The following is a 16,414-nucleotide window of genomic DNA, read 5'->3' as shown; positions in this document are numbered from 1 at the left end:
AAGATTCGCTTCCTTGTTGATCTAGTGATGGGAAATTGATCGGATTTGTTCACGCAGGTGCGACGATTGGTAGCATCAGTAAAATACAAGTTTGGCTAAAATGGGGTACTTTAGTCACCAAGTATAATTTCGCAAAATTTATGATTTGATTTTGAAAAATGAATGCATAACATGTGTATGCCAATTAAATGATAATAATAATTTACCAAAAGTACGTAACACGCTTGTCTTGTTTTTTTTCCTACTAATAATAGTACCCCTCTACTTTCGCCACAATATAGGTACATTACTGCGCCGGACGCGCATGGGCAAAAGCCCCGTCGAAAATTCCCTCACTGAATTCGTCAGGTTATCCGGCTGTTGAAACTTGCGAGTCAGACTTGCCTAAGCCGTCGGTGGTTAAAGTTGTGAGGAGTGAAAGTGAGTGAAAAACTATCATCCAGGTGACGAAAGCGGAAGCTGTTCTTCGATAAAGGTATGTAAATTTTTAGGTTTTATATAAAAATGTTGTTCGATTATACTTTTGTACCCCCCATTTTTGACGCAAATTAACAATTATCGAAATATTCCTGAAAAACTCCCGCTACTAGTTCATACATCCCGCGTTTACCTGCTACAGGTAGTATCTTATTTACCCGGCTACCCGAGTACCCATGACATACCGCCGCATAGTTGCCCGGATCGGAAAATTAATTGACATTTAGTCTAAAAACGAACTCTCTCGTATCGATATCTAATCAATGAACATCATTTCTCAAATGTCCATGGACCTTGGAAATGAAGAAATTAGTACAATTTAACAAATATTATAGTTGCAATAAACATTGAAACTTGGACGATTTTTCACCACAAAAATTGCTTCTCTTTAATGCGATGTCCTAATGATCCTATATAATATTTTCTCTCGATTTTTGTTTTAATTAAAGAGCAGACTTTTGCGATGGAAATGATATGATTTGATAGTGATTACTGTAAATATCAGAAGTGAACATTTGTAAAATTTTTTACATTCAGAAAGACATATTTTCTAAGTTCCAAACAATTCCACTATTAATAATTTAATAACCCTTTCCATTTGATTTGATTTGATCCTGTGATTTCCTATCCATTATTATTATAATTTAAGTTTAATATTATTTTTGATTTGTGATTATTTTAATTATGATATTCCATATTTGCATCCGGTAGATGCAAAAAGATTTCTCGGATTTACATTTTACGTGTCCCCTAAAACATTACATGTATGAAACATAAATATAAAGTACATACCTAAAAGTTAAAAATAGTTTGAAAAATTATATTTAAACAATTTTCCTTTCATCAAAACTAATAATGAAAATAAATAAAAAATTATTGTTTAACAAATGCAAAACATACTTAATTATCAACCATTAAAACATGACTATTTTTAAATAGTTTTAGTGAAGAATTCATGGCAATATTTCGAATAGTTAAAAAGTTATAATAAAATTTCACTAAATTCTTCGATCCGGATCACTGTTCGACGCACAGTGGTGCCAAGGCGGCAAAAAATCAATTTTATAAATTTTTGGTTTTTTATAAAAAAACAATTATTTTTGTATAGCCTAATAGTGAGTGCATAATGTGCCAAAGTCCGATTTAAAAAAAGAAATTTTTTACGGAGATATACGCATGGTAAATAACTATTTCTTAGCTCCTGGAAATTCATCAGTTTTCAGTGCGATAGTTATGTAATTACTCCGACTCTAATTGAATACTTAGGGGTCTACAAATCATACGGGTTATTGCAAATGGCTTCAACTATAACTGGCAGAAAAATTTTTCAAAAGAAAAAAAAAATTTCACCTGAAACATCAAGTGACCGCCACTTCCGCGCGATGCATTCTTGAAAATTCTGAAAGTTGATATTTAAACTTAAATTACGGCAAAAGGGTTTCGAAGGGTCTCATGATTTTTGCACACAGTTAGTTCAATATTACACCTTGCCAAAACGATTAGTTCCAGATCGAAGCTTTTCAAAGGATTTTTTGTATTCCTCCATAAATAAAAAATGAGCGTAACGCAGAGGCTTCAAGTTAGTCGACATAAAGAAATTATTATTAAATTTTTTTATTTAAACAATTAATTCTAACTAACTATTTCACATTTTCCTTCATTATAAATTATCTATCCGTAAAAACTTTCACCTGAAACATCAAATAATCGTAACTTCCGCGCGATTCTTTCTTGGAAATTCTGAAAAATTCGAGATTTTTTACACAAAGATAGTTCAATTTTATACCTTGCAGAAAATGGGCAGAAGACGGAGAATTCCGATTAGCCCATATTACTTAATGTTTAACAACGTTTTTAAAATATATTTTTTTTTTTGCCAAATAAGCCTTGTGCCTGTGGCAATCTCTCTACAAATTTTCAAACAAATTCCTTGGATAGTTTCGGTTTTACAGTTTTCTTGCCGCTTTTTGGCCATTTGGCACCACTGGGCGCCGCGCCGCCGCCGCTCCGTATGCTTTAGGGTCTATTCATATTTGCCGAGTCCGGATAGTTTTACCTACGGAATCTAGGTCCAAGTGCCGGGTTGCCGAAAATCTGTCGAAGATCGGATGCCTTCATTCCGGCCGTTGGACTATTCCATCAGACCGCCGCCGTTTAGCTCGAGTCCGGCAAGCGGCTGATCAATACCAGATGGCGTTTCGAGAGCGCGTTGACAGTTCCCTGCTGTGCGTGGCACAAAAAAACAGGTTTTTCGGGGCTCTACAACTCCTTAGGCGAACTATCGATATCTCTCCTCTACAACATTATGGAGATAGGAATCGTTCCTGCCTCTTCGTGAAACAGCATCACACATCCTTATATATTAACGTAAATTATACATATAGTGTAAAAACAGAGAATAGTTGTTTTTTTTTTAAGGAAGTATCCACATTAGGGTCTCTTCATACTTGCCGGAGGAGAACGTTAGTATGGATACTACCACGATTTTCTAATGCATACGCACCGGAACCATAAAAAGCAACCTGAGAAGGCGCTCGATATGCTCGCAACAAAAGCTAAGACCCGCACACAGAGGGGGTTCGCTACCTAACTCCCGAACAGTTTACTCCCCTCTACACCACGGGGATGCCTATGCATCTGCTGAGAGCTGGGCAAGCCGTTGGGGATCCGTTTTCGGCCGCCTGGCACCAGCGGCCGCCAGCTGGCACAGGCCGCGTGGCATCGGCCGCCGGTGCCACGACAGCATCCGCACACAATCCATGTTCGAAGTAGAGAAAAGAATATTGTTCATCTGAGTTGTAATGTTAAGAAGTAATGGTTCAAACTATAATCTAATTTAACGATGGAACGATGACAATCAGCTTCACAAATCAATTGTAGCATAGTTAAATTATATCTTGTATCTTATAAGTGATTATAAGTCAAAACTCCGGAGAACAAGTTTAAAATGATTAGAATTCATTGGTTGCAAGGTGTGTTCGAAAGCTGGTGGAAATAGTGGAAAATTGGAAAAGTGGAAATATACGTATAACATTTGGTTCGCAAGCATCTACGGTTGTAAATCTTAGTACGCTAACGGTGTACAATGTTCCGCATGTGCTGCATTCGGCTGGCTTAAAAATTACGAAAGTGGTGGGTACAATCGGAAGGATTTTTGATTTATGACGTCCATGGTCGGTAGGTCGTCGATAGGGATTTTTATACCTGGCCTTGGTCGCGTGCTTGTCGCGTCGTACGTAAGGTCTTACGACGCAACCCAAAAAAGACCATTTTAATGTCGCCATTCTTTCAGTGCCACCATTTTTGGGGAGTCTATCGTTAGATCTGCCTATGCTCATCTCCGCCGCGCCCGCAGACCCAGTATCTTGGCTTCGACGTCACACGCTACATAGTATGTGTGACCGCTGTAGCCAATATTTCGACTGTAGCCGAAAATACGTGTGAAACGAGGCCTGTCCCTTGCACTCTGATCCAATCAGCCGCGCATTCGTACCTATGCTCTGTCCAACGAGACCGAGACAGTGAAGCACCCAGCGTGCGTCCTTTGCTAATTGTCTTGCATGGGTAACTTCAACTCTGTCGCACTCGAGCGCCTATGTTTACGTCTACTGTCTCGTCTCATTGGACAAGATATAGATACGCCATCGCATTCCTGCCAGGGAACCTTCCATCTAATCATTTTTAGGTCATTATGGACAAGAATTCAGAAGTTTTCCATATACATTTTTTCGTGTCGTAAGACAAAACGATGCAACTTATGTGGAATTAATTCTTCTTATTCTACAAATTACCATGTAATTGAGTCATTACACACGATATCGGACACTTTTGGGTGTATTGTTTCGGATTTCTTCCAGTTTCACTTGGACCACAACACATTTCAATGTCATCAAAAGTCGAGACATAGTCCACCCAAAAATGATCGAATTCACAAGGCATGATCCACTTCCTAACGTGAATACTTCCTATAAAAAAAAAACAAATATTCTCGTTTTTACTATATATGTATATTTTACGTTAATATATAAGGATGTGTGATGCTGTTTCACGAAGAGGTAGGAACGATTCCTATTTCCATAATGTTCTAGAGGAGAGATACGGATAGTTTACCTAAGGAGCTGTAGAGCCCCGAGAAACTTTTTTTTTGTGCCACGCACAGCAGGGAACTGTCAACGCGGTCTCGAAAGGCCATCTGGTAATGATCAGCCGCTTGCTCAGCTGCCGGACAACGGCGGTCTCTGGGAATAGTCCAATGGCCGGAACGAAGGCGCTCGAGCTTCGACAGAATATCGGCAACACGGCATTTGGACCTATAGTCCGTACGTAAAACCCTCCGGTCCCGGCAAGTATGAAGAGACCCTTAGAAAGGGGATCGTGCCATTTGAATTCGATCATTTTTTGGGGACTATGTCTCAAATTCTGATGACATGAGTGTCTGATATCGCATGGAATGACTCGATAATTTGTAGAATAAGAAGAATTAATTCCACATAAATTGCATCGTTTTATCTTACGACACGAAAAAATGTATATGGAAAACTTCTGAATTCTTGTCCATAATGACCTAAAAATGATGGAAGGTTCCCTGGCAGGAATGCGATGACGTATCTATATCTTGTCCAATGAGACGAGGCAGTAGACGTAAACATAGCCACTCGAGTGCGACAGAGTTGAAGTTACCCTTACAAGATAATTTTTTTTTTTTTTTTTTTTTTTTATTAAATATCTTTATTGCTATTAAGCTTAACAACAACAAAAATATAACAAGGCTTGAATCCACTCGGATCCATTAGCCAACTGTATATTCATAACTTATATCTAAGTTACAATTAGACTTACACAGTACTATATGTTGCACTTTTTCTTAGTATTTTTGTTTTGTTATTATACCTTATACTTTAATGTCGTTTACATCACAATATTCTTTGAGTATTTTTAGCAGTCTAATCTTTGGTTCGCTTAAAAAATAACTTATATCTACTGGAGGATTTATATTAAGTTTTCTTAATTTTTTAATAAAGTCTTGTCTACCCATGTCATATAGAGGACAGTCCCATAATATGTGGTTCATGCTTTCTACAGGATTTCTACACTCACATTCCGTGCTTTCTATTATCCTTTTTCTAGCTAGTGATTCCTTAGTGTTATAGTGATTAGATCTTAATCTACAAATTCTAACAATTACATCCCTTAGCATTCCTCTTTTGTGAAACCATGGTTTCTTTCTTGTATCATAATAATTTTCATAATAAAGTATGCCTTTTGAAATAAACTGATATTTAAGATTGTCCTGAAAATCCTCCCACATTTGTTCACTATAAATTTGTTTGAAGTCTGTATAGGGTATCTTAATTTGCTCATTATGGTCAGTTATTGTCACTGTTTTTGCTAATCGATCTACAACTTCATTTCCTTCGATACCTCGATGCGAGGGAATCCACATAAATTCTACTTTGCTATTGTTTGTACTTTTGTCTATGAACTCTTTGAGCTTACGCTTACCTTCTAAAATATAATTGTTAGTTTTAACATTTACATTTACACTAGTTAAACTTTGTACGGCACTAAGAGAGTCTGTGATTATGACGTATGACTTTACAACATCCTCCAGGCACAGGTTCAGAGCCATTGTGTTGGCATAGCATTCCGCTGTATAAACTGAAGCTGCTTTATGTATGCTACTCGTCTGCTGTAAACGCATTTTAGGGCAATAAATAGCTGCTCCTGTGGATATTTCCTTGGTGCCTTTCGAGCCATCGGTGTAGATGCATATACTTTCCTTATACTTTTCCTCTAAGATGGTGTTAAAATCATAGTTTGCTGCGTCAGATTCTTGTAGCTGTTTTCCACTGTCTATGTTGCTTCCTATTTCTGTCATTAGTGACCTATAGTCTGTTGCCAAGCATGAGTAGTTGTCTTTTTTGAAGTACAGGTATTCCACTTCCTTGACTTCCTTTATACATTTATTTATTATGCTGTTTTTGTATTTTTCTCCTGCGTTGTTAGGTGAGTTGATTATGTGTCTAAATTCTTCTATGTGTTTAATGGTACTGTGCTGTGTGTTCGAAATGATTTTGCTTAAATATAATTTACATAGAAGGGATGCTCTGTCCTGCATATATGGTATACATGCCTCTGATAGTACTACATTTGATGGTGTACTCATACGTAGACCTAATGCCATCTTTATTGCCATTGTTTGAATGGATTCAATTCTTTTTTTTTATGCTCTTCTTCAGGGTAATAGATGAAAGAGGCATAGTCCATCCTGGACCTTATATACGTTTTGTAGATTATTAGCAGCGTCTCTGGGTCTGCTCCCCACCATACTCCTCTAAGAAACTTTATAATGTTCAATGCTTTAGTACATTGTTTCCTCATATTATCTATGTGACTATTGAAAGTTAGATTATTATCTAAGATCATGCCTAAGAATTTTACTTGTCCTGTATTATACTTAATGTCTTGTTCTACTCTTATGGGAATAGTGTTCAGTCTTAGATTCCTATTATTAAAAATTACTATTTCAGTCTTCTTTGGAGATAAATCTAACCCGATTTGCTTTAGATTATAATTAACTATTTCTATCGCTTGTTCTATTTGTACTCTAGCTCTCTCTAATGAGCTATTTCTGTCATATATAGCAATGTCGTCTGTGTACTGGGATATTTGTATATCCTTTGATATTCCTTTAAAAATTTGTGAAACATACACAGTATATAGCCAGGGACTCAATACTCCCCCTTGTGGAATCCCCTTATAAATTTGTCTCCTGTAGTTGCAGTTTGCAATATTTACAGATCTGCAGTGCATCCAATTAGCTATGAAATTAAGTGCTCTTATCGGAACTGATATATCGGCTAGTTTTTTCAATAGAATATTACATTGAACATTATCAAAAGCTGCACTTACGTCCAAGAATGCTGCTAGAGTGTACTGCTTATTTACCAAACCTGCTTTAACATATGTTGTGAGATTGATGAGGTTGTCAACGCAGGATCTCCCTTTTCTAAATCCTGATTGGGTAGTTGGTATTATTCCTTGTCGCTCCGACCACCATTGACCACCACCTCTATTATTCAACATTCTCTCAAACAGCTTGCACATACATGAGGATAATGTTATAGGTCTGTAGCTAGTTCCATCTTGTTTCTTAATGAATATGATCTGACAGTTTTTCCAATCTTCTGGTATGATTTGTGATGTATAAATTTCGTTAAATATGTCCAGGAGTAGTAGTTTGCATCTTATTGGCATATTTCTTATCATTTTGTAATCTATGCCATTCGGTCCTGGAGAAGAGTCCTGGTTTGTTTTTTCTATTGCATAGTTAAGTTCTACAAAATTGAATGTGTCATTCAGGAATTCATTTTCCTGAACATCAAGCTCTAGTTTAGGTTCATTTACTACCCATGGTGGACAAATTTTCTCTACAGCTTTTTCTATTTCTATATTATAATTTTCTGCCCTAGTCAGACTCGTGTTTTTAACATTTACCCACTTGGACTTTAGGATTCTTATTTTGTTCCATAGGTACGTTGGAGAGATTCTTTGATTTAAATTGGAAGCAAAGGTCCTGAATCCTTCTTTTTTTTTTCTTATTAATACCTTTTTTGTTGTTGCTACTTGTTTTTTGAATTGTATCCAATTCTCTGAATTAGGGTTACTTCTCCACTTTTTGAAGGCTGCTTTTCTTAGACGTACTGTTCTGCTACATTCTTTGTCCCACCAAGACACAGGATTTCTGTGTGTATTATTGGGCATATCTTGTTTTTTGGGCGTACTTCTTTTAATACTATATATCATTTTATCTATAAATGCCTTATATTTTTTTATTGTGGTTAAGTTTAAGGAGGAAATTGTCAATGACTCAGAATTAGTGTCCATCAGATTGTGATAATTGTCCCAATCTGTTTTTTTGCTAGAGAGTCTGTTGCTTTTTTTCCTGTATATACATTTTCCTGTGGAGATGGATGTAAGTAGAGGAAAGTGATCTGAGCCTAAGGGGTTGTCATATTGTGTAACTTCTGTAATGCTTGACATATTTCCTGGTGTTATAATCAGGTCTAGGTTGTTGAATGTACCCTTTCTTGAGTCTAAATACGAATTTGTATCTGTGTTGATAATGTTTAGATTAGCTTTATCAAGTATATTTTGAAATTTTATACCATTGCTATCTGAGTAGTCGCAATTCCATAACATGTTATGAACGTTAAAATCTCCTACAATGATATAAGTTCTAAGTTTTTTTAAATCGTCTATAAACTCCTTCCACTCCTTTGTGTTTAATGTTTTCCCCGGTTTTCTATAGCATACAATGATTGCTGTGGGTTTATTTAAATTATTGATTTGTATACTACACACCTCTGTGTGTGTGTCGTTGATGCTTATATTTAGCGTTGTGAAGTTAAGGTATTTGGCTATAAAGATTATTATACCTCCACCTTTTTTATTCTTTCTATCCTTTCTAACTTGATTGTAACCTGCTACTTCAAATTTATCTCGATCTTGAAGCCACGTTTCTGTACAGACAATGATGTCTGCCTTATTATTTAATTCTTCTATTTCTGTTTTTTATTTTTGATGCTTCTGCAGTTCCAAGTTACTATTTTGAGTGATTTTGTGTTTATTCTATTTGTCTGATTATCCATTATGTGTATTATAAAAGTATTTGATTAGATTCTTCTGTTATATATCTTTATTAAATTGTTTTGTGCAGAAGTGTCATACTTTTCTTTTACGTCTAAGTCCATCTCCTCCTCTACCTTAGTAGTATTGGGGAGTGTTTTAGCGTAGTTGTGCTGTGTAGAAATTATTTGAAAGTTCGTTGATAGTTCTGTTTCTTCGTGTGTTTCTTTTTTATTTTTCTGTTGCTTTAATGCAATGCCGTATTTCTCTTTCTTGATTTCTATTTCATTATTTTGAATGATGATGTCTTTTACTTTTTTCAGAGTCTTTATATTTTCCTTATCTTGTTTACTTGTTTGCGCGTTTGATTTTACCTGAGTTGTTGTCTCTATTGTTCCTCTGTTCCATCGATTAATATCACTGTATGTTTTAGTACTGTTTTTCCATACATTTGTGTATTCTTTGAGAGGAATACCTGGCAGGAATGCGATGGCGTATCTATATCTTGTCCAATGAGACGAGGCAGTAGACGTAAACATAGCCACTCGAGTGCGACAGAGTTGAAGTTACCCTTAGAAGATAATTAGTAAAGGACGCACGCTGGTGCTTCACTGCCTCGGTCTCGTTGCACAGAGCATAGGTACGAATGTGCGGCCGATTGGATCAGAGTGAAAGGGACAGGCCTCGTTTCACACGTACTTTAGGCTACAGTCGAAATATTGGCATATCGACGAATGGCACGCAAAAAAAAATTTGGATGAAACAACAGTTGCTAGGAATTATAAGAGCAAATAGAAAAGGCAAATTGGACAGCGTTGATGACAATCGCTGTTCATTCAGCTATCTTCCTTGGGCCTGATTACCCCTACCACCCCTTGCGCTCGAGGCTCACCTTTACGGGACTGCTAGGTGTGACCGTGCAGGTTTTATAATTAAGGGTCGGCACGACCTTTTAGAAACTCGGGGGTTTATGATGCCACCATTTGTTATTAAGGCCGGGAACGAAAGATTCTAAAGGACGAGACATGCAATGTCTAAAACATTCTAACTGTACGAGCTAGAAACGGTTTTCTCAGAAAGCTTCCCTGTTGCTCGCGTCGTATGAACCGACCCGACCATTTGTATATCAACTGTTTTATTGTACGTGCCGATGATCGCTACGACTATTTCTTTCGCGATTCCGAACAATTCATAATTTTGTCCAAAATTTGTTTACACCTCGTCTGATAAACTAATCCTTCCAACTTCTCAGAAACGCTCGTCATTTGGTCCAATTTTAAAAAAAGTTATGCTGTTTCAAATAGTGTGCCATCAGTTTTGCCCCTCGCTGTAATGAATAACTAAATAAATGACCTCGAATAATAGGATTATTTCGCTAGTATACTCGTATTAGTTCTCAATTTAGTTCCACAAACAAGCGCAAAGAGCGATAAAATATTTCGTCACGATGACGCGTTTTCAACAATTTATATGATTGACTGTGTGCAAAAAGGGCCTAGCAGGATAAGACTGGTCCAGCGGCCCCAGTACGATTTTTATCGGTATTGTAAACAATGGTTTTAGGTTGAAAGATAATCCCCCAAAATTTCAAGTCGCTAACCCTTCATTTAAGGATAATATGAGGGTAAACACCCTTAACTGTATCATTTTTTTTCTCGGTTGTTAATTAAGATATTCAGATGGAACAAAAACGAAAATATTCGAACTTACCTCCTTCATATCATATATTTTTTTCACAATTGTGATCAAATTGTTAAGGGTAGAAAAAATTATTTTATTTTTTAGGGGTGAGGTTTTCAAGCAGCCCTTCGAGTGACCACTTCCAAAAAATTCAAGAACAATCTTCTGTTACCTATTTAATATGTACAAAAGTTTCAAGATCCTTAGATTGGTGGAACATAGTTAAATATTGAAAAACAAATGAAATTACGCCATTATAATAGTATAATGTATAGTACAGTGTTTCTTACGACTCTAATTCCTAACTCCTTGATCAATTATTACTTTTTAAACGCGACGCATCGTATTATATTCTATTTTTATCTTCCTGAATTTATAAATAGACATTATGTAGGTGTAAAAGAGAATTTTAGGAATCAAAATATAGATTTATTCAATCTTCGTCACTATTTTCCTCAATTACTGGTACAGTATGTGTTACATTAAATGTTTTGGTTAATATCTCCGCTGGTTTTACAATTTTCGATTTAAATCGCCCATGAGATAAATAGTAAATAATTGTAGCGACATGAGAACAGCAACCTACTGTTCTGTTACCATTAGCACAGTCGCATGTATATCGTGTAATAGCAGTATAACTAATCGAATGTGGTACATATTCAATGTAGCATTGATAACTTTTGCAATTAATATGCCTCGAATGAACTTTCACCCTTATAATATTATTAGTTTCCTTTAAATATTCAATATTTAAAATATTGTCATCCCTCATTAATTCTGCTAGATAGCGTACTGCCTGGCTTAATTGATAGGTACCTTTACATAATATTACATAAGTGGTATATAGTTTTATATGTGGTAATGTTATACATATACAAGACGGATAAAGATTAGTGTTAAAGCAAATCTTTCTCAGTCATTTCCGGAAAATCCATTACAGCGTTGTCAGTCATTAGTGTAAATGGTTTTCTACGACGACTTAATTTTTTTGCTTCTACTAATTCCGTTGTTTCTTCATATAATCAATAATAATTAAATCTATTTCTGGATCGGTATCTAATCTTTTACCAGATTCATTGTGTAGAAAGGTGCTATTCGACACAATAATTTAGGATGAAGTAGGAGTTTATCATCCATTTTATGGTGTAATAAACGATATTTTTGTGCGATGTCACCATGGACGGCTTCAACAATCCATCTTATTTCTCTTACAAAGCGTGATGAATTTGCTTCTGCTGTTGTCAATTGTGCTCGATTTCCTTTACAAGCTGGCATTAAAACATCATATCGTTTATTTTCCATATGTTCGACAACATCGCGAAAACCACGGCCCACAATGCAAATATCATTCGGTTGTAAAAAGGAACTTATTCCGTTAGGATCTTCTAATAAGATTTTCATGAGTGATGCATCATTCATGGTACCATTAAATGGACCTGCCGTGTCAATAATATATCCATTTGTTGTACAAATTGTAAACGTTTTACATAATGATGTTTCCTTCTGTCCAGAATATGATTTCCTTTGATATACATTATTTTTACTTTTCTCGTGTCTAACATATGTTCCATCAAAAATGACTACTAATTCAGAATCTTTTATTTCAAAAAGTTTCCTTGGTGCGTACGCTGTTTCATTTAAAATGAGATCGGCTCTGGATTTTGCATTTATTCCGAAGTGATTTCCCAAAATATCCTTTTCAAATGCGTTAATTATTTGATGGAAATATCCTGACACTTGTTGTTCATGTTGCAGACCGAATATATTTTTAATCATTATTTTAGAACTGCCACTTCTAAGTTTAAATAAAAATATAATTAATGCTTGTTTCACAGTCGAGCGCGATGCAGCGGGTGTTTGTGATTTTGGGTTCAAGACCGAGCGAGTGTTGGGGACTTTTAAGTGGAAGTCTTAACAGCGAGTCGCAGAGAAACCAAATGAGTCTAAGAATGCCACACTGAGAATCGTAGCCAGAGTATCTTAGAATCAATAATAAATACATATTATCATTAATCAAATCTACCACCAATAGTGTTATCCCTACATTATAATGGCGTAATTTCATTTGTTTTTCAATATTTAACTATGTTCCACCAATCTAAGGATCTTGAAACTTTTGTACATATTAAATAGGTAACAGAAGATTGTTCTTGAATTTTTTGGAAGTGGTCACTCGAAGGGTTGCTTGCAAACCCCACCCCTAAAAAATTAAATAATTTTTTTCTACCCTTAACAATTTGATCACAATTGTGAAAAAAATATATGATATGAAGGAGGTAAGTTCGAATATTTTCGTTTTTGTTCCATCTGAATATCTTAATTAACAACCAAGAAAAAAAATGATACAGTTAAGGGTATTTACCCTCATATTATCCTTAAATAAAGGGTTAGCGACTTGAAATTTTGGGGGATTATCTTTCAACCTAAAACGATTGTTTTCCAATACCACTGTTTACAATACCGATAAAAATCGTACTGGGGCCGTTGGACCAGTCTTATCCTGCTAGGCCCTTTCACGATGGCCCGCTGGTGACTCCCTGAGCACCCCGATGCAGGTAGGTTTACCTGTTCTTTAGCCCAATAGAATTTCGTACCGTATTTCCTACCCCCCACTCAAAGGTTAATTACGAGGTTACCTGCGACGAGAACTTCGTCGGAAAATTCAGTTCTAGTTCCGACGTGCTAGCATTTTGACATCGAGTTTCGAGCAGCATGCAAGACGAACGCCTGATCGAATGCGTGAGGAGACGGGAGTTTTTGTATAACTTCAGCCACCCCAAATACGGAGATGCCAAGTACAAGTCTATGGCATGGAGGGAGATAAGCGACGAGCTGAATCAAACAAGTTAGTAATCGCTGTATTTTAATAACTTCTTAGTTTACAGTCAAACCTGTTTTTGTGCAGTCCTTTTCTATGCCATTTTTGTATGCGGTCTATGAATGCCAACGGTACATATTGGCATTATAACATCCTTTTAATGTTCTCATCACAATGCGCGTTTGGACTACGACTAGTAGTATTAAATTATGTGCATTTTGAACATTTCTCCATGCTTAAAGTGAGGAAGTGAAAAAAAATTTTTCTTGAAATTTTTTAAAAATGTTTTCATGTGTAATTTAATTATTTATTTTGTTTGGAAAGCACTTTCTCGCTATTTCGTACATCTTTGATATACTTTCTAAGTGAGACTTTTTTTTTAATGCGGTCCCTCTCCGTCGCATAAAAAAAAATTTTCTTCAATATGTTGTGAGAAATTATTTGTTATAGCTAATTATGAAGTTTCTGAATATTTTTTTGTGCGGCTTCTTTTATGCGGTCCCTATTTACAAAAACAGGTTTGACTGTATACATGGTGTGCGTACGAGCCCCTTGAGGCACACTGACAAAAGGTTAACTACAAAATATTTCTGTTGTAGCGATGAAGTGTAAGAAACGGTGGCAGAACATTCGGGATTTGTTTCGGAAGTACCGTGCAAAGGACGCAGTGCAAAGTAGGCAGGCGGAGGGCAGCTCCTATCGCAAGTATAGGCACTGGGAAGCCCTGCAATTCCTGGCTCCGCATTTGCACGAAAAGGACCTGTTCTACAGCACTAAGAGTGCTCAAAAGTGGGAAATATTTAATAAATATTTAACAAATATTTCAAATTGTATTTTACATTTCAAATTCTATTTTTCAGCCTCGAAAATCGCCCCAAAGAGGGTAGCGAACATCGTTCGGAATCCGACGAAACGGACGAAACGTCCATTGAGTTTAGTGTACCCGACGAAGGAGACATGCAGTCACCACCGGTCGAAAACAGTGCGCCAAGCACAAATGAGAAGGCCAGATTGTTTTTGGAGAAGGCGGTGGCAGACTGCGATAGATTATTGCGAGGCATCTCGGAGAGGAAGACGCACAGCAGCGGCGAGGCACTGTCAGCCAACCATACAGCCCTCGAGAAATATTTCTTGGGGATAGCGGCTTCAGTGGCCCAATTGAAAAAGAAGCATCAGTCCCTCGTCAAGCTGCAACTTGCGGAAATAGTCGCAGAGTTTGAACAAAAGGAATACGAGGAGGAAGAGAAAGCGGATGCGTAATTACATAGATGAAGTTAGATTAAAGTAGACTAAGATAGATTAAGTTAGATTAAATTAGACTAAGACAGATTAAGTTAGATTAAATTAGACTATGACAGATTAAGTTAGAGTAAGATAGGTTGTTAGATTAAGATAGATTAGATTAACTTAGATTATATTTTTCATAAATAAATTGTTATTTGAGAAATGTTTTTATTTTTTGGCTCCTTTTCCTTCCTTTAATCATTAAGTAGACTAACAAGGAGAGGCCACGACCTTCGGGTCACCGATTCTGTTCAAACTTTGCACACTGATAGATCTCTTTATCCTGTTCACGAATATATATCAGTATACGGGCAGATACTCAATTTATTATGTTTCATCATTGTATATTCATATTATTAATTTCAATCGATTCTATTTCACGCATAAAATTGCATTTTGAATTATAAATAACGTACTTATTTACTGACAACAGGACTATTTACCATTTTTATATATTATTATCAATATATTAAATATACATATTAAATTTTAAGAAGTCTTTATAAATATGCTGTGTTAATTTTCCGGATTTCGAACAAGTTACTATTACGTTTGTGTGATGTGACATAAGTTCATCTACCATTTTGAACAAGTGCGGTCTTTTCTCCCTTATATGTTAGTGTCCTTTCGAACGTTGCTTGATACTGACATCCTGTCTGATCCGTGTGGCACAACACAGGGACAACTATTGAGTATCTGCCTCTATAATGGTATATATTCGTGAACAGGAGAACGAGATTAGAACGAGTTAGATTGAGAAAGACAGATTGAGTTACATTAAATTAGACTAAGATAGGTTAAGCTAGAGTGAGATAGATTGTTAGATTAAGATAGATTAACTTAGATTAACTTGGATTATATTTTGCATAAATAAATTATGTTATTTAAAAACTTTTTTAATGTTTTAAATCCTTTCTTCCTCTAACCATTAAGTAGACTAAGTTAGATTAAGTTAGACTAGGATAGATTAAACAAGAGTAGGTTGGTTTAACAATTTTTTATTTTTCATATTTTTAATTCATATTTACAACAACAATTACAGCGCTGGTCTTATCCTACTCTTATTTCTAACTTACAGCTACCTTAGTTTCTATCGCTTATACCTAACGCTTATATCTACTTATACCTACTTACACCTACTTATACCTAACGCTTACACCTACTTATTCTATATATACATCTTAAAACTACACAAATTGTACACTTAGTCCGCGTCCCTCGATATAAATAAGAAATCTTTAAACGTCTCCCGCACACCGCAGGCCTCCCTTGTTGAATTGCTGCTGTGGTGGCTCAAGCTGCGCCAGCGCCAATTGCCACCACTCTCCATGTTAAAGTCTTCTCCCCGACTCGTCCGGCCTGGCGCTTCATTTGATGCCTCATACCCGCGGATATAGTTGTGCAATGTGCATGTTGCCGTTATAATATAATCCACATTTTCTGGTTTGGCGTGTATGCGCCGGTTGTAGATTCCAAATCTCTGCGCTAATATGCCGAAGGCATTTTCGACGACCCGCCGGGCAATGG

The 16,414-nt window shown here is 36.2% G+C and overlaps 3 protein-coding genes across 6 annotated transcripts in view; 2 read left to right on the top strand and 1 right to left on the bottom strand.

The window, feature by feature from the left end:
- LOC143359440 (uncharacterized) overlaps positions 1-16,414 on the top strand; it is a 79,437-nt gene that overhangs the window by 49,757 nt on the left and 13,266 nt on the right. The gene's annotated exons all lie outside the window — the stretch shown is intronic.
- Positions 399-14,953, top strand: LOC143359439 (uncharacterized). Of its 4 annotated transcripts, XM_076797361.1 has the most exons (5): positions 399-475; positions 13,452-13,630; positions 14,203-14,392; positions 14,464-14,887; positions 14,928-14,953. In XM_076797361.1, exons 2-4 carry the CDS (start codon positions 13,498-13,500, stop codon positions 14,861-14,863), a joined length of 723 nt encoding a protein of 240 aa, XP_076653476.1. In that variant the 5' UTR covers positions 399-475; positions 13,452-13,497; the 3' UTR covers positions 14,864-14,887; positions 14,928-14,953. The 4 variants fall into 4 exon arrangements, with proteins under 4 accessions (XP_076653476.1, XP_076653475.1, XP_076653479.1 ...); XM_076797360.1 differs by lacking the exon at positions 14,928-14,953 and having other exon boundaries at positions 14,464-14,910; XM_076797364.1 differs by lacking the exons at positions 399-475; positions 14,928-14,953 and adding an exon at positions 3,251-3,288 and having other exon boundaries at positions 14,464-14,910.
- Positions 5,346-6,839, bottom strand: LOC143359827 (uncharacterized). The gene has a single exon (XM_076798105.1). It carries the CDS (start codon positions 6,671-6,673, stop codon positions 5,369-5,371), a length of 1,305 nt encoding a protein of 434 aa, XP_076654220.1. The 5' UTR covers positions 6,674-6,839; the 3' UTR covers positions 5,346-5,368.

Source organism: Halictus rubicundus, chromosome 12 (assembly GCF_050948215.1).
Source record: "Halictus rubicundus isolate RS-2024b chromosome 12, iyHalRubi1_principal, whole genome shotgun sequence".
Classification (NCBI taxonomy): domain Eukaryota; kingdom Metazoa; phylum Arthropoda; class Insecta; order Hymenoptera; family Halictidae; genus Halictus; species Halictus rubicundus.
The sequence above is the reverse complement of the archived record's forward strand: the minus strand, read 5'-3'. Positions and strand labels throughout refer to the sequence as shown.